At 43.4% G+C, this 17,632-nt stretch overlaps 1 protein-coding gene and 1 non-coding gene across 3 annotated transcripts in view; both read right to left on the bottom strand.

Annotated features, from left to right (window-relative positions):
- Positions 1–1,844, bottom strand: part of TERF1 (telomeric repeat binding factor 1) — a 43,605-nt gene extending 41,761 nt beyond the window's left edge. For both annotated transcript variants that reach the window (XM_055546261.1, XM_055546262.1), the window contains exon 1: positions 1,460–1,844. In XM_055546261.1, coding sequence (XP_055402236.1) covers positions 1,460–1,772 — 313 coding nt within the window. In that variant the 5' untranslated portion in view covers positions 1,773–1,844. The remainder of the gene's footprint in view (positions 1–1,459) is intronic.
- A 7,178-nt stretch (positions 1,845–9,022) lies between these two features.
- Positions 9,023–9,133, bottom strand: LOC129627458 (U6 spliceosomal RNA). Its single transcript, XR_008702607.1, has one exon. It is a non-coding gene; the product is annotated as a U6 spliceosomal RNA (small nuclear RNA).
- Between the last annotated feature and the right edge of the window lie 8,499 nt (positions 9,134–17,632).

The raw sequence follows: 17,632 nt of genomic DNA, 5'->3' as shown, positions 1-17,632 counted from the left end.
CAATATCTTTGCCCATCATTCACAGGCTGTCTTGCATAGGTGGTAGACTTCATTGTCAGTTACTTTCATTGTGAAGCCTATACTGAGCAGCAGGCTCAATGAGGGCTTCCCTTGTGGCTCAGCTGGTAAAGTATCCGCCGGCAATGCGGGAGACCTAGGTTCAATCCCTGGGTTGGGAAGATCCCCTGGAGAAGGGAAAGGCTACCCACTCCAGTATTCTGGCCTGGAGAATTTCATGAACTGTATAGACAATGGGGTCGCAAAGAGTCAGACACGACTGAGCGACTTTCACACACACAGGGTCAATGAGGTTTAAACAGCTTATAGAGTAATACAAAACAAGGTCTCAGTGACTTGCTAAAAGAAAAAAAAAGCTTTTACAGGAGTACCTCAGAAAAAAGCAAGAAATGCAAGCACCCGGGAGAAATATCAATAACCTCAGATATGCAGATGACACCACCCTTATGGCAGAAAGTGAAGAGGAACTAAAAAACCTCTTGATGAATAAAAGAGGAAAGTGAAAAAGTTGGCTTAAAGCTCAACATTCAGAAAATGAAGATCATGGCATCTGGTCCCATCACTTCATGGGAAATAGATGGGGAAACAGTGGAAATAGTGTCAGACTTTATTTTTGGGGGCTCCAAAATCACTGCAGATGGTGACTGCAGCCATGAAATTAAAAGACGCTTACTCCTTGGAAGGAAAGTTATGACCAACCTAGATAGCATATTGAAAAGCAGAGACATTACTTTGGCAACAAAGATCCCTTTAGTCAAGGTTATGGTTTTTCCAGTGGTCGTGTATGGATGTGAGAGTTGGACTGTGAAGAAAGCTGAGCGCCGAAGAATTGATGCTTTTGAACTGTGGTGTTGGAGAAGACTCTTGGGAGTCCCTTGGACTGCAAGGAGATCCAACCAGTCCATTCTAAAGGAGATCAGTCCTGGGTGTTCTTTGGAAGGACTGATGCTCAAGCTGAAACTCCAATACTTTGGCCACCTCATGCATAGAGTTGACTCACTGGAAAAGATTCTGATGCTGGGAGGGATTGGGGGCAGGAGGAGAAGGGGACGACAGAGGATGAGATGGCTGGATGGCATCACTGACTCGATGGACGTGAGTCTGAGTGAACTCCGGGAGTTGGTGATGGACAGGGAGGCCTGGCGTGCTGACATTCATGGGGTCGCAAAGAGTCGGACACGACTGAGGGACTGACCTGAACTGAATCCTTTTATCAATTCAACGGGTTATTCTCATTTTACCCACTAGTAAAATTTATGAATCTGAGAAAAACTGAGGAGCCCACGAGAGGCGGAGGCGGGATTCGAACCAACGATTGACTTCGAGCCCGGGGCCCTCAGCAAGCAGCCAGATCCCCGACCCCTGAGGTATAGCGCTGCAAACCAGGCCTCAGTCGCCCGCCGCGGTTCCCGCTCCCGGCCCGGGCGCGCCCAGCACTCACCTTCGGCGCTGTCGCGGGTGCGATGGAAGTCGTCGGAGCGGCCGTCACGGAAAGCCCGGCAAAGCGAAACGCAGAGGAAATCGAGCATCCAGCCGGCAGCTACCGCCTCTGCCTCAGCCATCAGGCCCGCTTCCTCCTCCTCCTCCTCCTCAGGGACCCCCGGCTGTACCTGGCACTCGAGCAGTTCTTGGCATTCAAACTGCTCCTGATCATCTGTCACCGTGTCCGCCACCCGCTCCTCCGGGGAACCTGCATCCTCCCCGTCCGCACGCCCTCGCGGGCTCTGAGCCGCAGAGGCGGTATCCTCCGCCATGTTAAACAGCTCGCGCAGCTTCTGGCCTTTCCGGCGCAGAGCGACTACTGGCTCGCGCCGCACGGGGCGAGCCCACAGCGGGAGGCCTCTTCCGCCTGAGAGAAAACACCAATCAAACACCGCCGGGATGGGCGAGCGGCTCGAGCCTGGCTTCGGATTGGCCGAGACCTGCTCTAGCCTTTGCATGTTGAATTCACCCGCCACCCTGCAGCGCCGCTTTGTTGGTAAACTAGACAAGTTCAGGCTAGACCCGGAGAGGACTGGAGGTGGTAGTTGTTCAGTGGCTCAGTCGTGTCCGACTCTTTGCGACCCCATGAATTGCAGCACCCCAGGCTTCCCTGGCCTTTACCATTTCTCGGAGCTTGCTCAAACTCATGTCTGTTGAGTCAGCGATGCCATCCAACCATCTCGTCCTCTGTTGTCAGTCTGCCTTTAGTCTTTCCCAGCATCAGGGTCTTTTCCATTTTAACTAACCGTTTTGTTATAGAGGATGTTGCATTTTAGCACAAGAATAGAATAGTTCCCCCACCTCCAGGTGGGGGAGGTGTTTTATCTAGAAAAAACATTTTTAACTTTTCCAGTTAAAATGGAAAAACATTTTACCCGTTTGTGCTTCAAAAGAGATAGATAATTAAAATGTCACTATTTTTCGAGCCTAACACTTTAAATCCTAGTGCACTCTTAACAGTTACTATGCAATCAGGAAGCAAAACTCTTTCAACAGACAGATCCGTGCTTTTCCAATCTGAAGGAGCGTCAGAATCAGTCCTGAGGCTTGTTGGGCATCACACCTATAATTTTTGTCCTGTAGGTTTGGATTGGGATCCTTGAATCTGCAAGTCCTTTGTTCGCAGGTGAGTGATACTAAGGCTGCCAGTTTGGGGACCAAATTTTGAAATTATTGCTCTAGAAAGAGTATGTTATTATGGAAAAGAATTTCAGTCAGGACCTGAAATAGATATAAAAATTCAGTTTGTACAACAGAAAAGTGAAATTTGTTAGTAGCCTCTGACTCTTTGCAACCCTGTGGACTGTAGCCTCCCAGACTCCTCTGTCTATGGGATTCTCCAGGCAAGAATACTGGAGTGGGTTGCCATTCCCTTCTCTAGGGTATCTTCCCAACCCAAGGATCCAACCCAGGTCTCCCACATTGCAGGCAGATTCTTTACTGTCTGAGCCACCAGGGAAGCCCCGTGGCTTCCTGTATTCACAACAATAAGTGAATACTTATTTTGAATTTTCAAACTTACCTTGGAGCACAAGAGGGGACTGAGGGGAGAGGAGTCTGGTTATGTTCTGTTTTTCTATGTAGGTGACAGTTGCATCAGTGCTCACTTTATGAACATTCATGGAACATGATATATGCACTTTTCAGTATGTGAGTTATAATCAAATAAAAAGCTTCCTAGCTTCCTTTAAAACCCTGTTTATAACATATCCAGTGTTGTCAAACCCTTTATATTTTAATTTTTCACATTTATTATTGCCTTAAGGCTGAAATGTTGAGTCATCAAAGGACTATATTGCAGCCCTTAAGAATGCCTAAGTTGGGGACTTTCCTGGTAATGCAGTGGCTAAGACTCTGTGCTGCTAATGCAGGGGACCTGGTTGGAACCCTGGCACAATGGTCATTGAAGATCCTGCCCACTGCAGCTAAGACCTGACACGTTTGTGTGTGTTAAGTCACTTCAATTGTGTCCAACTTTTTGTGACCCTATGGACCATAGCCTGCTAAGTTCTTCTGTCCATGGGATTCTCCAGGCAAAAATACTGGAGTGGGTTGTCATTTCCTTCTCTGGGGGATCTTCCTGATCCAGGAATTGAACCCATGTCTCTTATGTCTCCTGCATTGGCAGGCTGGTTCTTTATCACTGGCACACCTAGACCTGGCACAGCCAAATAAATAAATATATTAAAAAAAAAAAAAAGAATACCTAGGTTGGAATTCCCTTACCATATATACCCATTAGCTGTGTGACCTTGGATTAACTATGCCTCAGTTTTCTCTCTGTTTACTGGTATACTAGTAATACCATCATTACAGTCTCCTTGGAAAGATGAAAGGAATTGATAAATGTAAAGACTTTAAAAGGAAACCAGGTACTAGGTAAGTGCTCAGTAACATTAGCTGGAAAAGCAGGACGTTTGTGCTACTCAGAAAAAGAGTAGTGAGTCAGAAGGAATTGTTCCTTCAGACTCCAGTAGTCCCATGAAAAGTAAGTCCTATTTATAAACAATATAGAGGACTAGGCCTAAGGAAATAAAAGATGAGGTATAAAGAAAATGACCCTAGATGAGTGTCAGATTTCCACTCCACTTTGAGGCAGTGGACACAATGTAACATTACTGGTAAAGAAGCTTCTTAACTCATGAAGAGTTCTTCCCTTTGCAGAATTAGTAAATTAGTGAGGACTGAAGGAATGTGTGGAACTAAAATGAAGCAGATTTCAGGATTGGAAACATGTTAGACAATTCTAATCCTAGGCTCCCCTAATGGTTCAGATGGTAAAAAATCTGCCTGCAATTCAGAAGACCTGGATTGGATCCCTGGGTTGGGAAGATCCCCTGGAGAAGGGAATGGCAACCCACTCCAGTATTCTTGCCTGGAGAATTCCATGGACAGAGGAGCCTGGCAGGCTATACAGTTCATGGGGTCACAAAGAGTCGAACATGACTGAGTGACTAACACAATCCTTTAGAGCTTTGAAAATATTTAGAAGATCTTGGTAGCCCCTTGAGATTTTTTAGACTAGTATTTCATGTATTATAGGATTAGTATATGACTGTCAGACAATAGGCATCTATGTTGTATTGTCTCACCCTGTAAGGGCATGCAGTTTGTTAAATGCTGAAGTCCAGGCTGACTCTCTGTGATCACATAATTTTGTTGCTTTATTAAAAAAAAAAAAAAGCCTTCTGGTGTATGTCTTTAACAAGTTGCCAGTTAGCCAGTATTTTTAATAAAATGCATCTGCCCAAAGTGAAAGCGATAACATTGTATAGGAGTATAAGGATATGTCTACAAACAGCTGGGGACCCAGGGGAAGAATGCTGTTTCTATTTCCTCCTGGAAATGAGCCAACTCTGTATGATGCAAGGTATCCTGGTGATGATTTCTACCCCTGAATAAAAAATAAGGGGAAATCTCTTGACCACACAGCACTAAGAAATACATTCTATGGACAGTGTCTACTTATTAAAGCCTCTGCTAAATTTTTTCAACGTTCTTTTTAAAAAACAATTTTTTTTTTTTTGGTCTTGCCTCACGGCATGTGGAATTTTAGTTTCCTGACCAGGATAGAACCCACACCCCCTGCATTGGAAGCAAGGACTCTTAACCAATGGACTGCTGGGGAAGTCCCAAGTCTCTATTTATTTAAGTGAATGAGCCCGATATGAAATTTTCAATTTTCTAGGAGCTTCATTTAAAAAAGAAAAAGCTGAAATTCATTTTAATATCATAGTTTATTTAACCCAAAATATCAGGGCTTCCCTGGTGACTCAGTGGTAAAGAACCCGCCTGCCAATGCAAGAGATTCAGGTTGGATCCCTGGGTTGGGAAGATCCCCTGGAGAAGGAAATGACAACTCACTCCAGTATTCTTGCCTGGCAATTCACATGGAAAGAGGGAGCCTAGAGGGTTATAGTTCATGGGGTCACAAAAGAGTCGGATACAACTTAGTGACTAAACAACAAAAATATCAACAACCCCAAATATCATTTCAACCTATAATCAATATAAAAATTATTGAGATATTTTACATTGTTTAAATGTCTTTGGAATACAGCATCTATTTTACATTTATAAACATCTGTTTGGAGTTGTCATGTTTCACATGCTCAAATAGTCAAATATGGCTAGTGGCTATAACTGTAGGGCAATTCAATACAGTACAGGTAGAAATTCAGGCTCTGGAGTCAGATTTGGATTTGAATTCTTTCTCCACCACTTTCTAAAGCACAATTAGGGAAATTTCTGGTTTTAAAAAAGTATCAGTTTTTTACCCCCATGGACTTCTCAGAGCTATATACTAATCTATACACTAATATGGATTATGAATTTCTAAGAAAAACAAAGCAGAAAACATATACTCTAATTTATCATTACACTCTTTTTTTCACATGACAACCTATATAATTATTGTACCAATAAATACACTTTGATGCTGTAAACTACTATACCAATATATACAGATACCAGCCATTAAGATGATTCCATGATCTCTAAGGGGAATTCCCTGGTGGCTCAGTGGTAAAGAACTCTCCTGCAATGCAGATGCCACTGCAGATGTGGGTTCTGTCCCTGGGTCAGGAAGATCCCCTGGAGGAAGGCGTGGCAACCCACTCCAGTATCCTTGTATGGAGAATGCCATGGAGAGAGGAGCCTGGCCGGCTACAGTCCATAGGATCACAAAGAGTTAGACACATGTGGATGTGGACTTGATCTCTAAGGGTTATAGTAAACTCAGTATCACTTGATCCAGTGGATCATACCCTCTTCCTGGATACATTTTCTTTATTTCACTTATAGGATCCATCCTTTTTTAATTTTCCTCACATCTCAGTAGTCACCTCTCTTCAGTTTTTAAACTTCTGGATACTCACTAGAATTTTCTAGTTGATCTTCTCTCCTCTCATTGTTTAAAATTGTCAACAGGAATTCCCTGGTGGTCCAGTGGTTAGCAGTCTGCACTCTCAGAGCTGAGGGCCTGGGTTCAATCCCTAGTTGGGGAACTAAAATTCCACAAGCTGCACATGGCAGAGCCAAAAAAACTAAAAAATGAAATAAAATAAAATTGTCAAGATCCTGTTGAGGGACTTCCATGGTTTTCCAGGGGTTAAGAATTTGCCTGCCAATGCAGGGAACATGGGTTCGGGAAGAGCCCACATGCCTCAGAGTGGGCTAAGTGCCTCAGAGCCCTAAGCCTGCTGCTGCTGCTAAGTCATTTCAGTCGTGTCCAACTCTGTGCGACCCCATAGATGGCAGCCCACCAGGCTCCCCTGTCCCTGGGATTCTCCAGGCAAGTACACTGGAGTGGGGTGCCATTTCCTTCTCCAATGCATGAAAGTGAAAAGTGAAAGTGAAGTCGCTGAGTCGTGTCTGACTCTTCGTGACCCCATGGACTGCAGCCCACCAGGTTCCTCTGTTCATGGGATTTTCCAGGCAAGAGTACTGGAGTGGGGTGCTGTTGCCTTCTCCAACTAAGCCTAATGTGCCACAACTACTGAGCCCATGTGCAGCAATGCTATCCTGAAGCCCACGCAGCTAGAGCTTGTGCTCTGCAACAAGAGAATCCACACAGTGCAAGCAGAGAGCGCCCCGCTTTCAGAAACTAGAGAAAGGGAGAGAGTAACAGGCAGGAAGGCCAGAGGTCCCCAAGCGGCAGGAGAAAATAAACTGCAAGTGGCAGATGGTTTTCCCTCCTCTACACAAAATTAAAAGAGCCTTCTTTTGGTTCTATGTTGATGACACCTGGTTCTGCCTTGAGCTAACCAATGCATTTTTCTTACGTTAATGAAACTGTGTATTTGCTTTTGAATTTGCCTTTCTTCAAAATGGTTCTGCCTGAGATTAATTTTTTCTTTTCTTAAACCTTGGGCTGATAATGGCTCAACAAACCAGTATTCCTCTCAATTGTTTTATGGCCAGGGGGATGACACACCTCATGCCATCCTGTCTCAAAAGTGTATATTGTGGGAGAGGGGCCCTGTGAGATGGCTAAACTCCCTCTAGCCTTGAGCTGTCTCTCTTATCTGATTAATAGCTTTCTAACAGACATAATGGGCTTCCCTGTGGCCCCAGTGGTAAAGAATCTGCTTGCAATGCAGGAGAACAGGGTTCGATCCCTGAGTTGGGAAGATCCCCTGGAAAAGGAAATTGCAACCCATTCCAGTATTCTTGCCTAGATAATTCCATGGACAGGGGAGCTTGGTGGGCTACAGTCTGTGGGGTTGCAGAGAGTTGGACATGACTGAGCGACTAACCCAAGCAACAGACATAAAACACCTTGCTAAAAACTAGCAAAGGAGCACTCTTTCTGTTCCCTTCTGATGTCTATGTCAGAAGCTTTCCCTATCTCTATTACACTTTAAAACAACTTTGCTACACAAAAAGCTCCAAATAGTCAAGCCTTGTCTCTGACCCCAGATCAGAATTCTTTCCTCTGAAGGTCACGAATCCTGGCTTAACACATGACTGGAAGCAGCAACCTTTCAAAAGGCTGCACAGCAGTGAAGACTGCTGCTCTTCCTCGTGGTGCACAGGCCCTAGGATGCCAGGGCTTCGGTAATTGCAACCCTCGGGCTCAACAGCGTGGACTCAGTAGTTGTGCCTTGGGGCACTTAAGTGGCAGGCGGATTCTTAACCACTGGACCACCAGAGAAGTCCCATAAAATATTTTTAAAAAGAAAAAATTCAGAGTATAACGGACCTTCTGTGTGTGCTAAGTTGCTTCAGTCATGTCTGACTCTTTGCGACCTCATAGGCTATAGCCACCAGGGTCCTCTGTCCATGGGATTCTCCAGGCAAGAATACTGGAGTGGGCAGCCATGCCTTCCTCCAGGGGACCTTCCTGATCCCTAAAGGATCCCCTAAGGCTCCTGCATTGCAGGCAGATTCTTTACCACTGAGCCACCGGGAGAGCCCACAACTGGACCTTAGTACTAAATAAAGATTTGACCAGCATTGCCTTTCCAAATTAACCAATTATTTGACTAAGCAGACTGAATTGACTACTTTTTGTCAGCCCTGGTGATACCTATACTCTTTCCAGTAGAGGACACTATGTAACAAATTCTTTGATTAAAAAAATATATATATAGTATAATTCCTCCCTTGCAAAGATTTTCAATTAAAAAAAACAACAACTGAAATTCTTACTAGCTCCCTTGTAATCCAAGTAGGCAGAGGAGCCAAGCACAAGATGGGATGAGGGCCAGAGATCCAAGAAGCTGGTGTGAAAGCTACTGCACAAATACAAGTAACATTCATGCATGTGGCTTAGTGTGTTTGCTCTTTTGGTTTCAGGAATTTCTTCCGATTTCAAAAATCTAAGATTCCACTCCTTGCTCTCCACAGAGCGCCAATGTGATACCTGCTTGGACTAAACCCATATGAATCAGGAAGCTTACAGCAGGGCACCACTCAGTTGGAGGATGGTGTTTTCTTCTGAGTCTGTCTTTCATGGCCTTTCTTTTGAGTAGGAGTGCCTGGACTTCTTTCTGTGACAGCTTTTTTTTTTTTTTTTTTTTTTAATATGGAACACTTCACAAATTTGCATGTCATCCTTGTGCAGGGGCCATGCTAATCTTCTCTGTATTGTTCCAATTTTAGGATATGTGCTGCCAAATGAATCGAGCATGACAGCTATATTTTTTTAAAAAAGCAAAAGTATGGGAATTTCCTGGTAACCCAGGGTTTAGGGCTCTGTGCTTTCACTGCCAAGGCCCGGGTTCAATCTTTAGTCAGGGAACTGCTGCTAAGTCGCTTCAGTTGTGTTCAACTCTGTGCGACCCCATAGACAGCAGCCCACCAGGCTCCCCCGTCCTTGGGATTCTCCAGGCAAGAACACTGAAGTGGGTTGCCATTTCCTTCTCCAATGCATGAAAGTGAAAAGTGAAAGTGAAGTTGCTCAGTTGTGTCTGACTCCTAGCGACCCCATGGACTGCAGCCCACCAGGCCCCTCTGTCCATGGGATTTTCCAGGCAAGAGTACTGGAGTGGGTTGCCATTGCCTTCTCTGAGTCAGGGAACTAAAATCCTGCAAACCACACAGCAAAAAAGTAAATAAGTAAAATAAGCAAAAGCAAACACTTTCAGGCCTCTGGAAGCCCAAACCCAGAACAGAACAGCATCCGTTCTTCCATGCTTAGTTGGTCAAATGGAGCCATAAAGCCATTGCAGATTCAGTGGTGGACAAGTAGGCTTCACTTCTTGATTGGAGGAGGAATATGCCTGCATCAGGATGAGATGAACTGTTGAAGACTAGCCTTGTGAACAGGGCTTCCCAGGTGATGCTAGTGGTAAGGAACCTGGCTGCTAATGTAGGAAACGTAAGAGATGAGGGTTCGATCCCTGGGTTGGGAAGATCCCCTGGAGGAGGGCATGTCAATCCACTCTGGTATTCTTGCCTGGAGAATACCATGGACAAAGGAGCCTGGTGGGCTAAGGTCCTAGGGTAGAAAAGAGTCAGACGTGACTGGAGCAACTTAGCACGCACCCACACATTCTTGTGAACCACATACCAGAGTGTCTGACTGAATGTGGAAAAATCAGACACTGAAGTCAAAGGGTTAGTCTAGGGTGGTTACCCAAGCAGAGTTGTATCTAACAGCCAAAATGACTCAACATGACAGAGGGCACCTAATACGTGTTGTTGTTCAGTCATTCAGTCATCACCATGGACTGCAACACACCAGGCTTCCCTGTTCTTCACCATCTCCCTGAGTTTGCTCAAACTCATGTCCATTGAGTTGCTGATGCCATCCAACCATCTCATCCTCTGTCATCCCCTTCTCCCGCCTTCAATCTTTCCCAGCATCAGGATCTTTTCTAATGAGCCAACTCTTCAAATCATGTGGCCAAAGTATTGGAGCTTCAGCTTCAACGTCGGTCCTTCCAATGAATATTCAGGGTTGATTTCCTTAAGGATTGTCCTGTTTGATCTCCTTGCAGTCCAAAGGACTTAAGAGTCTTCTCCAGCACCACAATTCAAAAGCATCAATTCCTCGGCTCTTAGCCTTCTTTATAGTCCAGCTCTCACATCCATACATGACTACAGGAAAACCCATAGCTTTGACTATTCATTTGTTCTAGCTACATTTCAAATCCTTAGCAGCCACCTGTGGCTGTGCTGTGCCGTGCTCAATTGCTTCAGTCATGTCTGGCTGTTTGCAACCCCATGGACTGTAGCCCACCAGGCTCCTCTGTCCACAGGATTCTCCAGGCAAGAATACTGGAGTGGGTTGCTGTGCCAGAATACAAATGTTTCTGTCAAGTAGAAAATCAAGTAGAAGGAGACAACATAAAGAACAACAGTTGAGAGTAGGTAGACTGTTCTGCATATGGCATTTTCCTGTTAGCTGGCTGTGAGATGGTCAAATAGGAACTTCTACAACCTTTGTAGCTGGGGGGAATGTTTAGCTTTTACACAACAAGCACCGTGGAGGCCCAAGTGTCTTCCCCAAAGGTCTTTCATCCTGACCAGACTAATGTAGAATCTATCCTCCCACTAAAAGGATGAGATCATAAAATACCCCTTTCATTACCACAACCTGGGCAGAACCCAGAAGCAGATGGCCAGACAATATGGAAGCTCTAATTAGGGAGAGAAAACTGCAGGACCTCCAAAATAGAAGGAGACATCTTCCCTTGGTAGTAACTAAGCAGTTGTAGGCATTTTGCAGAGCATTTTGGAAGAAAATAAAGGCTTATTTTTGTCTGAGTGTGCTATACAAGGTCCTGGTGAAATTCTACTGCTCCAAGTGCTTTTTTTTTAAAACCATACATTCCACAGGGAAGTATTTTTGGGTTTGATTTTTAAAGGCTTTGAAGAACTTCTGCTATTCCTAACCCTGGAAGGACTGAAAGTGAAAAACATTTCAATTTTATGCACTTAATGTTCTGTGGTCCACGCAGACTCTCTTGACAACCTCTAGTAGTATTATGACAGCAGCAAAGGTAATAATAATAAGCAGCTGGTATTTAAGAGAAACATTTAGCTTTTGTAAATGGATGTTCACATTTATTATTTATTTTTATCTTAGTTTGTCTCCTTGGTGGAGCTGGGTTTCCCATGGCTCATGCAACTCTAGATAGGCTGTAAGTATCAGAAACTGTGAAACAGGAAATTCCCTAGTGGTCCAGTGGTTAAGACTTGTGCTTTCACTGACAAGGGCCAGGGTTCAATCCCTGATTGGGGAACTAAGATCCTGCAAGCCATGGTTAGCCAAAAACAACAAAAAAAGAGAAGCTGTGCAAAAGGAAACGATGGCATTCTTGTGCGTATTTCCTTTTAATTATTTGGGCATTTTATTATTCTCTTCTCCAGTTTGAAAGTTCACTATTTTTAGTGAAAAGCAAAAAACATCACATTTGGAAGGCAAAATTTAATTAGAACCTAAAAATGCTAGTTTTGTTCTTCTATTGAGAGTCATTATTTCAGTAGTTCCTGTATGTGTTCCCATTAACACACAAAATGAAAAGTTGTGTGTTATGGGTTTAATTAGGCTTACTATTTAAACTGTGTGTTCAGAGATTATTAAGGTTTATTTAAAGCTAATGAGTACAGTGGTCTTTAGTAGTTGACTCAGAGAGAAGGAGAGAAAGGGTTGAGGGAGCCCATTCCTAACTCTCCCACTTTGGAGAGCTGCTGTGGAGCACGGCTATAAAGACCCCCTACCCCTGAACTGGGACTGCCCTAGTGGTCTGGTGGTTAGGACGCCTTACTCCCAAGGCAGGGGGCATGGGTTCAGTCCCTGGCTGGGGAAGATCCCGTATGCCCAGTGGCCTGGCCCAAAAAAAAAAAAAAAAAAAAAAAAATCCCCAGCGGTTCCCAGATTGCAGATCAGGACTGTGTGGAGCCTAAAGCTGTCACTCCTTCAGGGACTCAGAAGGGGTCTTGTAATGAGATGCTCTGAAGCTAATGCTATACAGTTTTTTTAAAAAAACTATGTTAAGTAGTTTTTATGTTAAGTTTTTATGTTAAGTAGTTTTTAAGTATGTTAAGTAGTTTTAAGTATGGAGAAGGCAAGGGCAACCCACTCCAGTACTCTTGCCTTGAAAATCCCATGGACGGAGGAGTCTGGTGGGCTGCAGTCCATGGGGTCGCTAAGAGTCGGGCATGACTGGGCGACTTCACTTTCACTTTTCACTTTCATGCATTGGAGAAGGAAATGGCAACCTACTCCAGTATTCTTGCCTGGAGAATCCCAGGGACAGAGGAGCCTAGTGGTGTGCTGTCTATGGGGCCGCTCAGAGTCGGACACGACTGAAGCGTCTTAGCAGTAGCGGCAGTAAGTATGTTTAGTCTATTCCTGAACATGGTACAAATATGGATTTCTTTATTTTCTATTGGAAAAACACCAGTTGACCAGTTAATCTGCAGCCTTAACTAATCTCCTAGGTGATAGCACTAAAGAATTTTCTTCAAAAAAATAAGGAAACATTTGAGAGGTATCAACCCACAAAAATGTTACAAAAGAAAAAAATACTGTTAAGGTTGTGATAAAAGTGATATCAAGTGACTCAGTTTTGTTTTTGTATCCGACAACAACCGTTGTATCCAACTCTTTTGCGACTCCATGGGCTATAGATCACCAGGCTCCTCTGTCCATGGGATTACCCAGGCAAGAATACTGGAGTGGGTTGCCATTTCCTTCTCCACTCTGTACAGTTTCATAGGTAGTGGGTCCTGCTGGGGCTGGAAGAGTGATGAGGACTGGGCTCCACTGAGCAAGACAGGTGAGTGGGAAGAAAGACTGGTGATGATAGATGGGAGCCAGTCTTCCAGAAAGATTGCTTTCCAAAACAAAAATGAATACTCTATTTTTATTTTTCCAATTTTTAGTCACAGCAATTCGAAAATAGCAACTATTATAGGGCACATTTCATGCCTGGACAGAAAACTTGAACAAAGTGAAAAATGGTCTCTGGGTCTTTCTGATACTTGAATATTTTCTGCCTATTATTTTGCTCTTTTTGAAAAATAAACCTAAATTGTAGTGAAATAGTATCAACTGAAATTTGACTCTGTTTTGGGCATTTTTTTGTCACAAGTTTAAAAGGAAAGAAATTACAAATTTGAGATGAGGTAGAGTAAAAAGTTACACAGCAGCACTCAATCTGGTTGTCTTTTCCCTGCCTGAACCCAGCAGGGAAATTTCAGAAGCCTCAACACAGCTAAAGACTTTGGAGAAGAGAGTAGGTTGCTGTTCAGGAAAGCGGTGACTCCTCATGCCGCTGTGCTGAGCGGGTTACCTGACAGTAGCTGAAGACAATGGTGTAAGTGGCAATAAGAAAACATTTGTCAGCTCTCATTTATTCTCTGAGCCTTAACCTGAATGTCTCATCCTCTAGAGACCTTCCCAGGAACCGCTGAGTGCTTATCCTCTGATCTCCCTTGCTCAAATTTTTCTTAGGCTACTCAATGACTTGCTCATTTAACCTTTAAGTCCAGAAGGATAAGGAGTATGCTTTAAGGCTTCCCACCAACCCCTCTTTGCTTTTTAACACATCCCCCCACCCTCAGTTGCTAACTGGTTTATGATAGACTTTTAAAAATTCTATGGAGGCATCACCATTTACATAAAATAAGATGCACTCATTTTAAGGCACTTCTATGGATTTTTGATAAAGGTGTATGCCTATGCAACCAATAATTGCCTTTTTCTTTCAACACTTTAAATGTTTCACTTCATTTTCTTCTTGCACATGTGGTTTGTGATGTAATTTTTATCTGTGATTTTTATCCTTGTTCCTCTAGAGGTAAGGTGCTTTTTATTCTGAGAGATGTTGCTTGCTTAGTAATGGCCAACACTTTTACTAATATAACAGTATCAGACACTTCATGTATGAATTCTGTAATGTTCACACAGCCCTATGAGGCAGGGTCTTTTATTACATTTACAGAATAGACAACAGAGAGGTTAAGCAATTTGCCCAAAGTCACACAGGTGTGATGGTCAGAGGCAGGTCTTGGACTAGACACTCTGAATCCAGTGTCTACCCTCTAAATCAATACACTCCAGTATCTGTGGCTTAGAGATAGGCTCCAAAGAACAAAGCCAGATAAAAGGAAGACTTCTCCAGCGTTTATAGAGCGATAATAACAAGCAAATTTTCTGTGGAGTCATTGCTATTCTCAGAAATCACAGATGTGTAAAAGAGAATTTAGAGATCACCCAGGCCAATGCTTTCATTTTTACAAAGGAACGGAAACCCAGAAAAACCAAACGCTACAGAGTCAAATGTGGTAAGAACAAGTTGTTGTTGTTTTTTTTAAATACTCTGAAGTCGCAGATAAAATGAGTTTTAATTTAAAGATACAAAGTTAAATAAAAGAAGAAATTTCTTGATAGAGCAGTTAAGCACTGGAGCAAAGAAAATTATGGACGCTCTTCAATTTCCCTAATGATTGAAGAGGTGTTTGCCTAAAACAGAGGCAATAAACCTGGGACAGGTAGCCATCTGTTGTTTTCTCTGTCCAGTTTCCATTCACTCTTCCCTTAGCAATGACATCCTGGTTTTCCTCAGGGAAACACTGCCCTCCCACCCTCTCTGTCCACGTCCATACTTGGGTGAGGATGGTCTTTCCCAACCCAGCCAACCAAGGCTGGGCCAGTCAGCTCTGCATTCCCTTTGGTGCAGTGATTGTTCAGCATTGGACACAGCATACAGGCGAGGAGATTCATGTCTGGGAATATTAGTGAGGCATACGTTCTCATTCGAGTTTCTGAGAGAACACTTTTGTTGGGAAGAAACTGCTTGAGAACGGAGCCAACATAGCGAAAGCAGAGGTGACAAAGGGTATCATTTGAGCCGCTGGATCCAGCCCTGCCTAAGACAGAAGTCCCTGCATTGTTGGATTCTTGAGTCCATATGATTGTAGTCATCGGGAACGTTTATCTGGTGCTTCTTAAGTGTCAGGCAATGCTGTAGGCGCTGTAGGTGAATTATCTCATTTAGTTCTCACAACAGCCCTATTAAACTTATTATTTCCACTCTACAGAGGTGACAACTGTGGAATGGAAGGGTTAAATCAGTTGCGTAAGGTACAAAGGTAATAAATAGTGGACAGGAATTTGAATTCAGGCCATCCAACTCTTAGATTCAAATTTTTAACCATCTACATTTTCATCAGAGTCTGAAAAACAGCTCTGGAGACTTCCATGGTGGTCTAGTGGGTACGAGTCTGTGCTTCCACTGCAGGGCCTGTTGGTTTGATCCCTGGTCAGGGAACTAAGATCCTGCATGTAGCTCAATGTGGCCAAAAATAAATAAAATTGAGTAAAATAAAATAAAAACCCAGTTTCTGATTCAAAAAAAGACTAAAACCCACTACCATACACTTTTAACGTAGAGGAAATAAATTGTTCCAGATCTCTTCTATGATGATGGCTGCAATTTTATATTGCATTGCTTTCATAGTTTGCAAAAAAAAAAGAAAAAAAACACGAGAGCTGACTTCATTTTTAAGTCTTTGCATCCTGGTTCATCTGAACAAAGAGAGTGGTTCAAACTTGCTAAAGCAATCTTTTCCTTCACACATTTAAATCAGCCTGATTTTTCTATTGATGATTAAGCCACTAATAATATTTTGGGTTTTGGAATTGCTTGGCCCATTTAAAAATTCGTGTATCCTCTGAGTCCCCTCGCTGTTCACTTTTAACTATCACAACATTGTTAACTGGCTGTGCTGTGCTTAGTCGCTCAGTCGTGTCCCATAGACACAACTCCATGTTTGGCCCACCAGGCTCCTCTGTCAGTGGGGATTCTCCAGGCAAGAATACTGGAGTGGATTGCCATGACCTCCTCCAGGGAATCTTCCCAACCCAGGGATCAAACCCAGGTCTCCCGCATTGCAGGTGGATTCTTTACCATCTAAGCCACCAAGGAAGCCTACAAATACTAGAGTGGGTAACCTATCCCTTCTCCAGGGGATCTTCCCGACCCAGGAAACCCGGGTCTCCTGCATTGCAGGCAAATTCTTTACCAGCTGAGCTACCAGGAAAGCCCTGTTAATGGGGTATACCCCAATAAAAAATAAAAAATTTTAAGTTTGGAAAAAATAAAAAAAATTGCAGCCTCATTGTTAATCAACTATACTCCAAAATAAAAGAAAAGTATTTTTTAAAAATTGCAGCCTGAAAGGCAGTGTAGACCATTTCTCAGAACTAAAGGAATTCCCTCTAGTGCAAGTCCCTTATTTCCTGGGTCTCTGCTTCCATCTTTATTGGTCTTTCTGAGGGTGGCTCATTCATAAAACAGTTACATTTATGAAGTCTCCGAAATGGGCTTCTGTTCTCACAAAGACGAAATGGTTCTTTGGAGAATAATGGCTGATTACCTGTTCAGCGAGAGCAAAGTTTTCCATTTGCACAAAGAAGAATTTTTAGCCTGTTTTAATGAAATTTCTTTCAGTGCTTCAATATCTAGGAATTTCCCAGGGCAATTTCAAGTAAACTTAAGAGAAAATTCAAGGGCCTAGAAAATGTTTATGAGAGGTGGTTTTGGAGGCACATTTGGAAGCAGAATGTTCTCAGTTCAGAGTCAGCACTGCAGGGCATAGAATCCATTGCCTTACCTTCCCCTGCTCCTCAGTCCTTTTTACCTCGTAAATATTTCCTGTTACACTCTGACCCTGACACAGAGGTAAGAGCAAGGTGGGCTGTGATCAGGGTTAAAGAAAAGGAAGATGAGCCCAGATGCAGCACCCCTACCTCCATGTCATGCATATCTCTGTTTAGATTACCTGTTACTGTCTTGTATCCAGCTGCAGCCTTTGCCATGTTGACTTAAAAAAAAATTTGCACCGTGTGAGAATTGAGAGTTAAGTTTTATTTGGGGGCAAAATGAGAACCACAACCTGGGAAACAGCCCTTTGGATAGCTCTGAGAAACTACTCCAGAAAGGCAGGGGGGAAGGTCAGCATATATGTAATTTTGGTGCAGGGGAAATACATGCAACCAGACACCTATTTTTCCAGACGGTTTTTCTAGTCTCATGAAGCTTTCTGCTAGTCACAAGAAACGGTTGTCACCATGAAGGATTTCCATGCTTTTCTAGATGTGCTGAGATACAAGAATTGAACTCATAAAATCAGCCCCTGAAAATATCTATCAGAAAACCTGTCCTGTCAGTTT

This window comes from Bubalus kerabau, chromosome 14 (genome assembly GCF_029407905.1).
Source record: "Bubalus kerabau isolate K-KA32 ecotype Philippines breed swamp buffalo chromosome 14, PCC_UOA_SB_1v2, whole genome shotgun sequence".
Classification (NCBI taxonomy): Eukaryota; Metazoa; Chordata; class Mammalia; order Artiodactyla; family Bovidae; genus Bubalus; species Bubalus kerabau.
The sequence above is the reverse complement of the archived record's forward strand: the minus strand, read 5'-3'. Positions and strand labels throughout refer to the sequence as shown.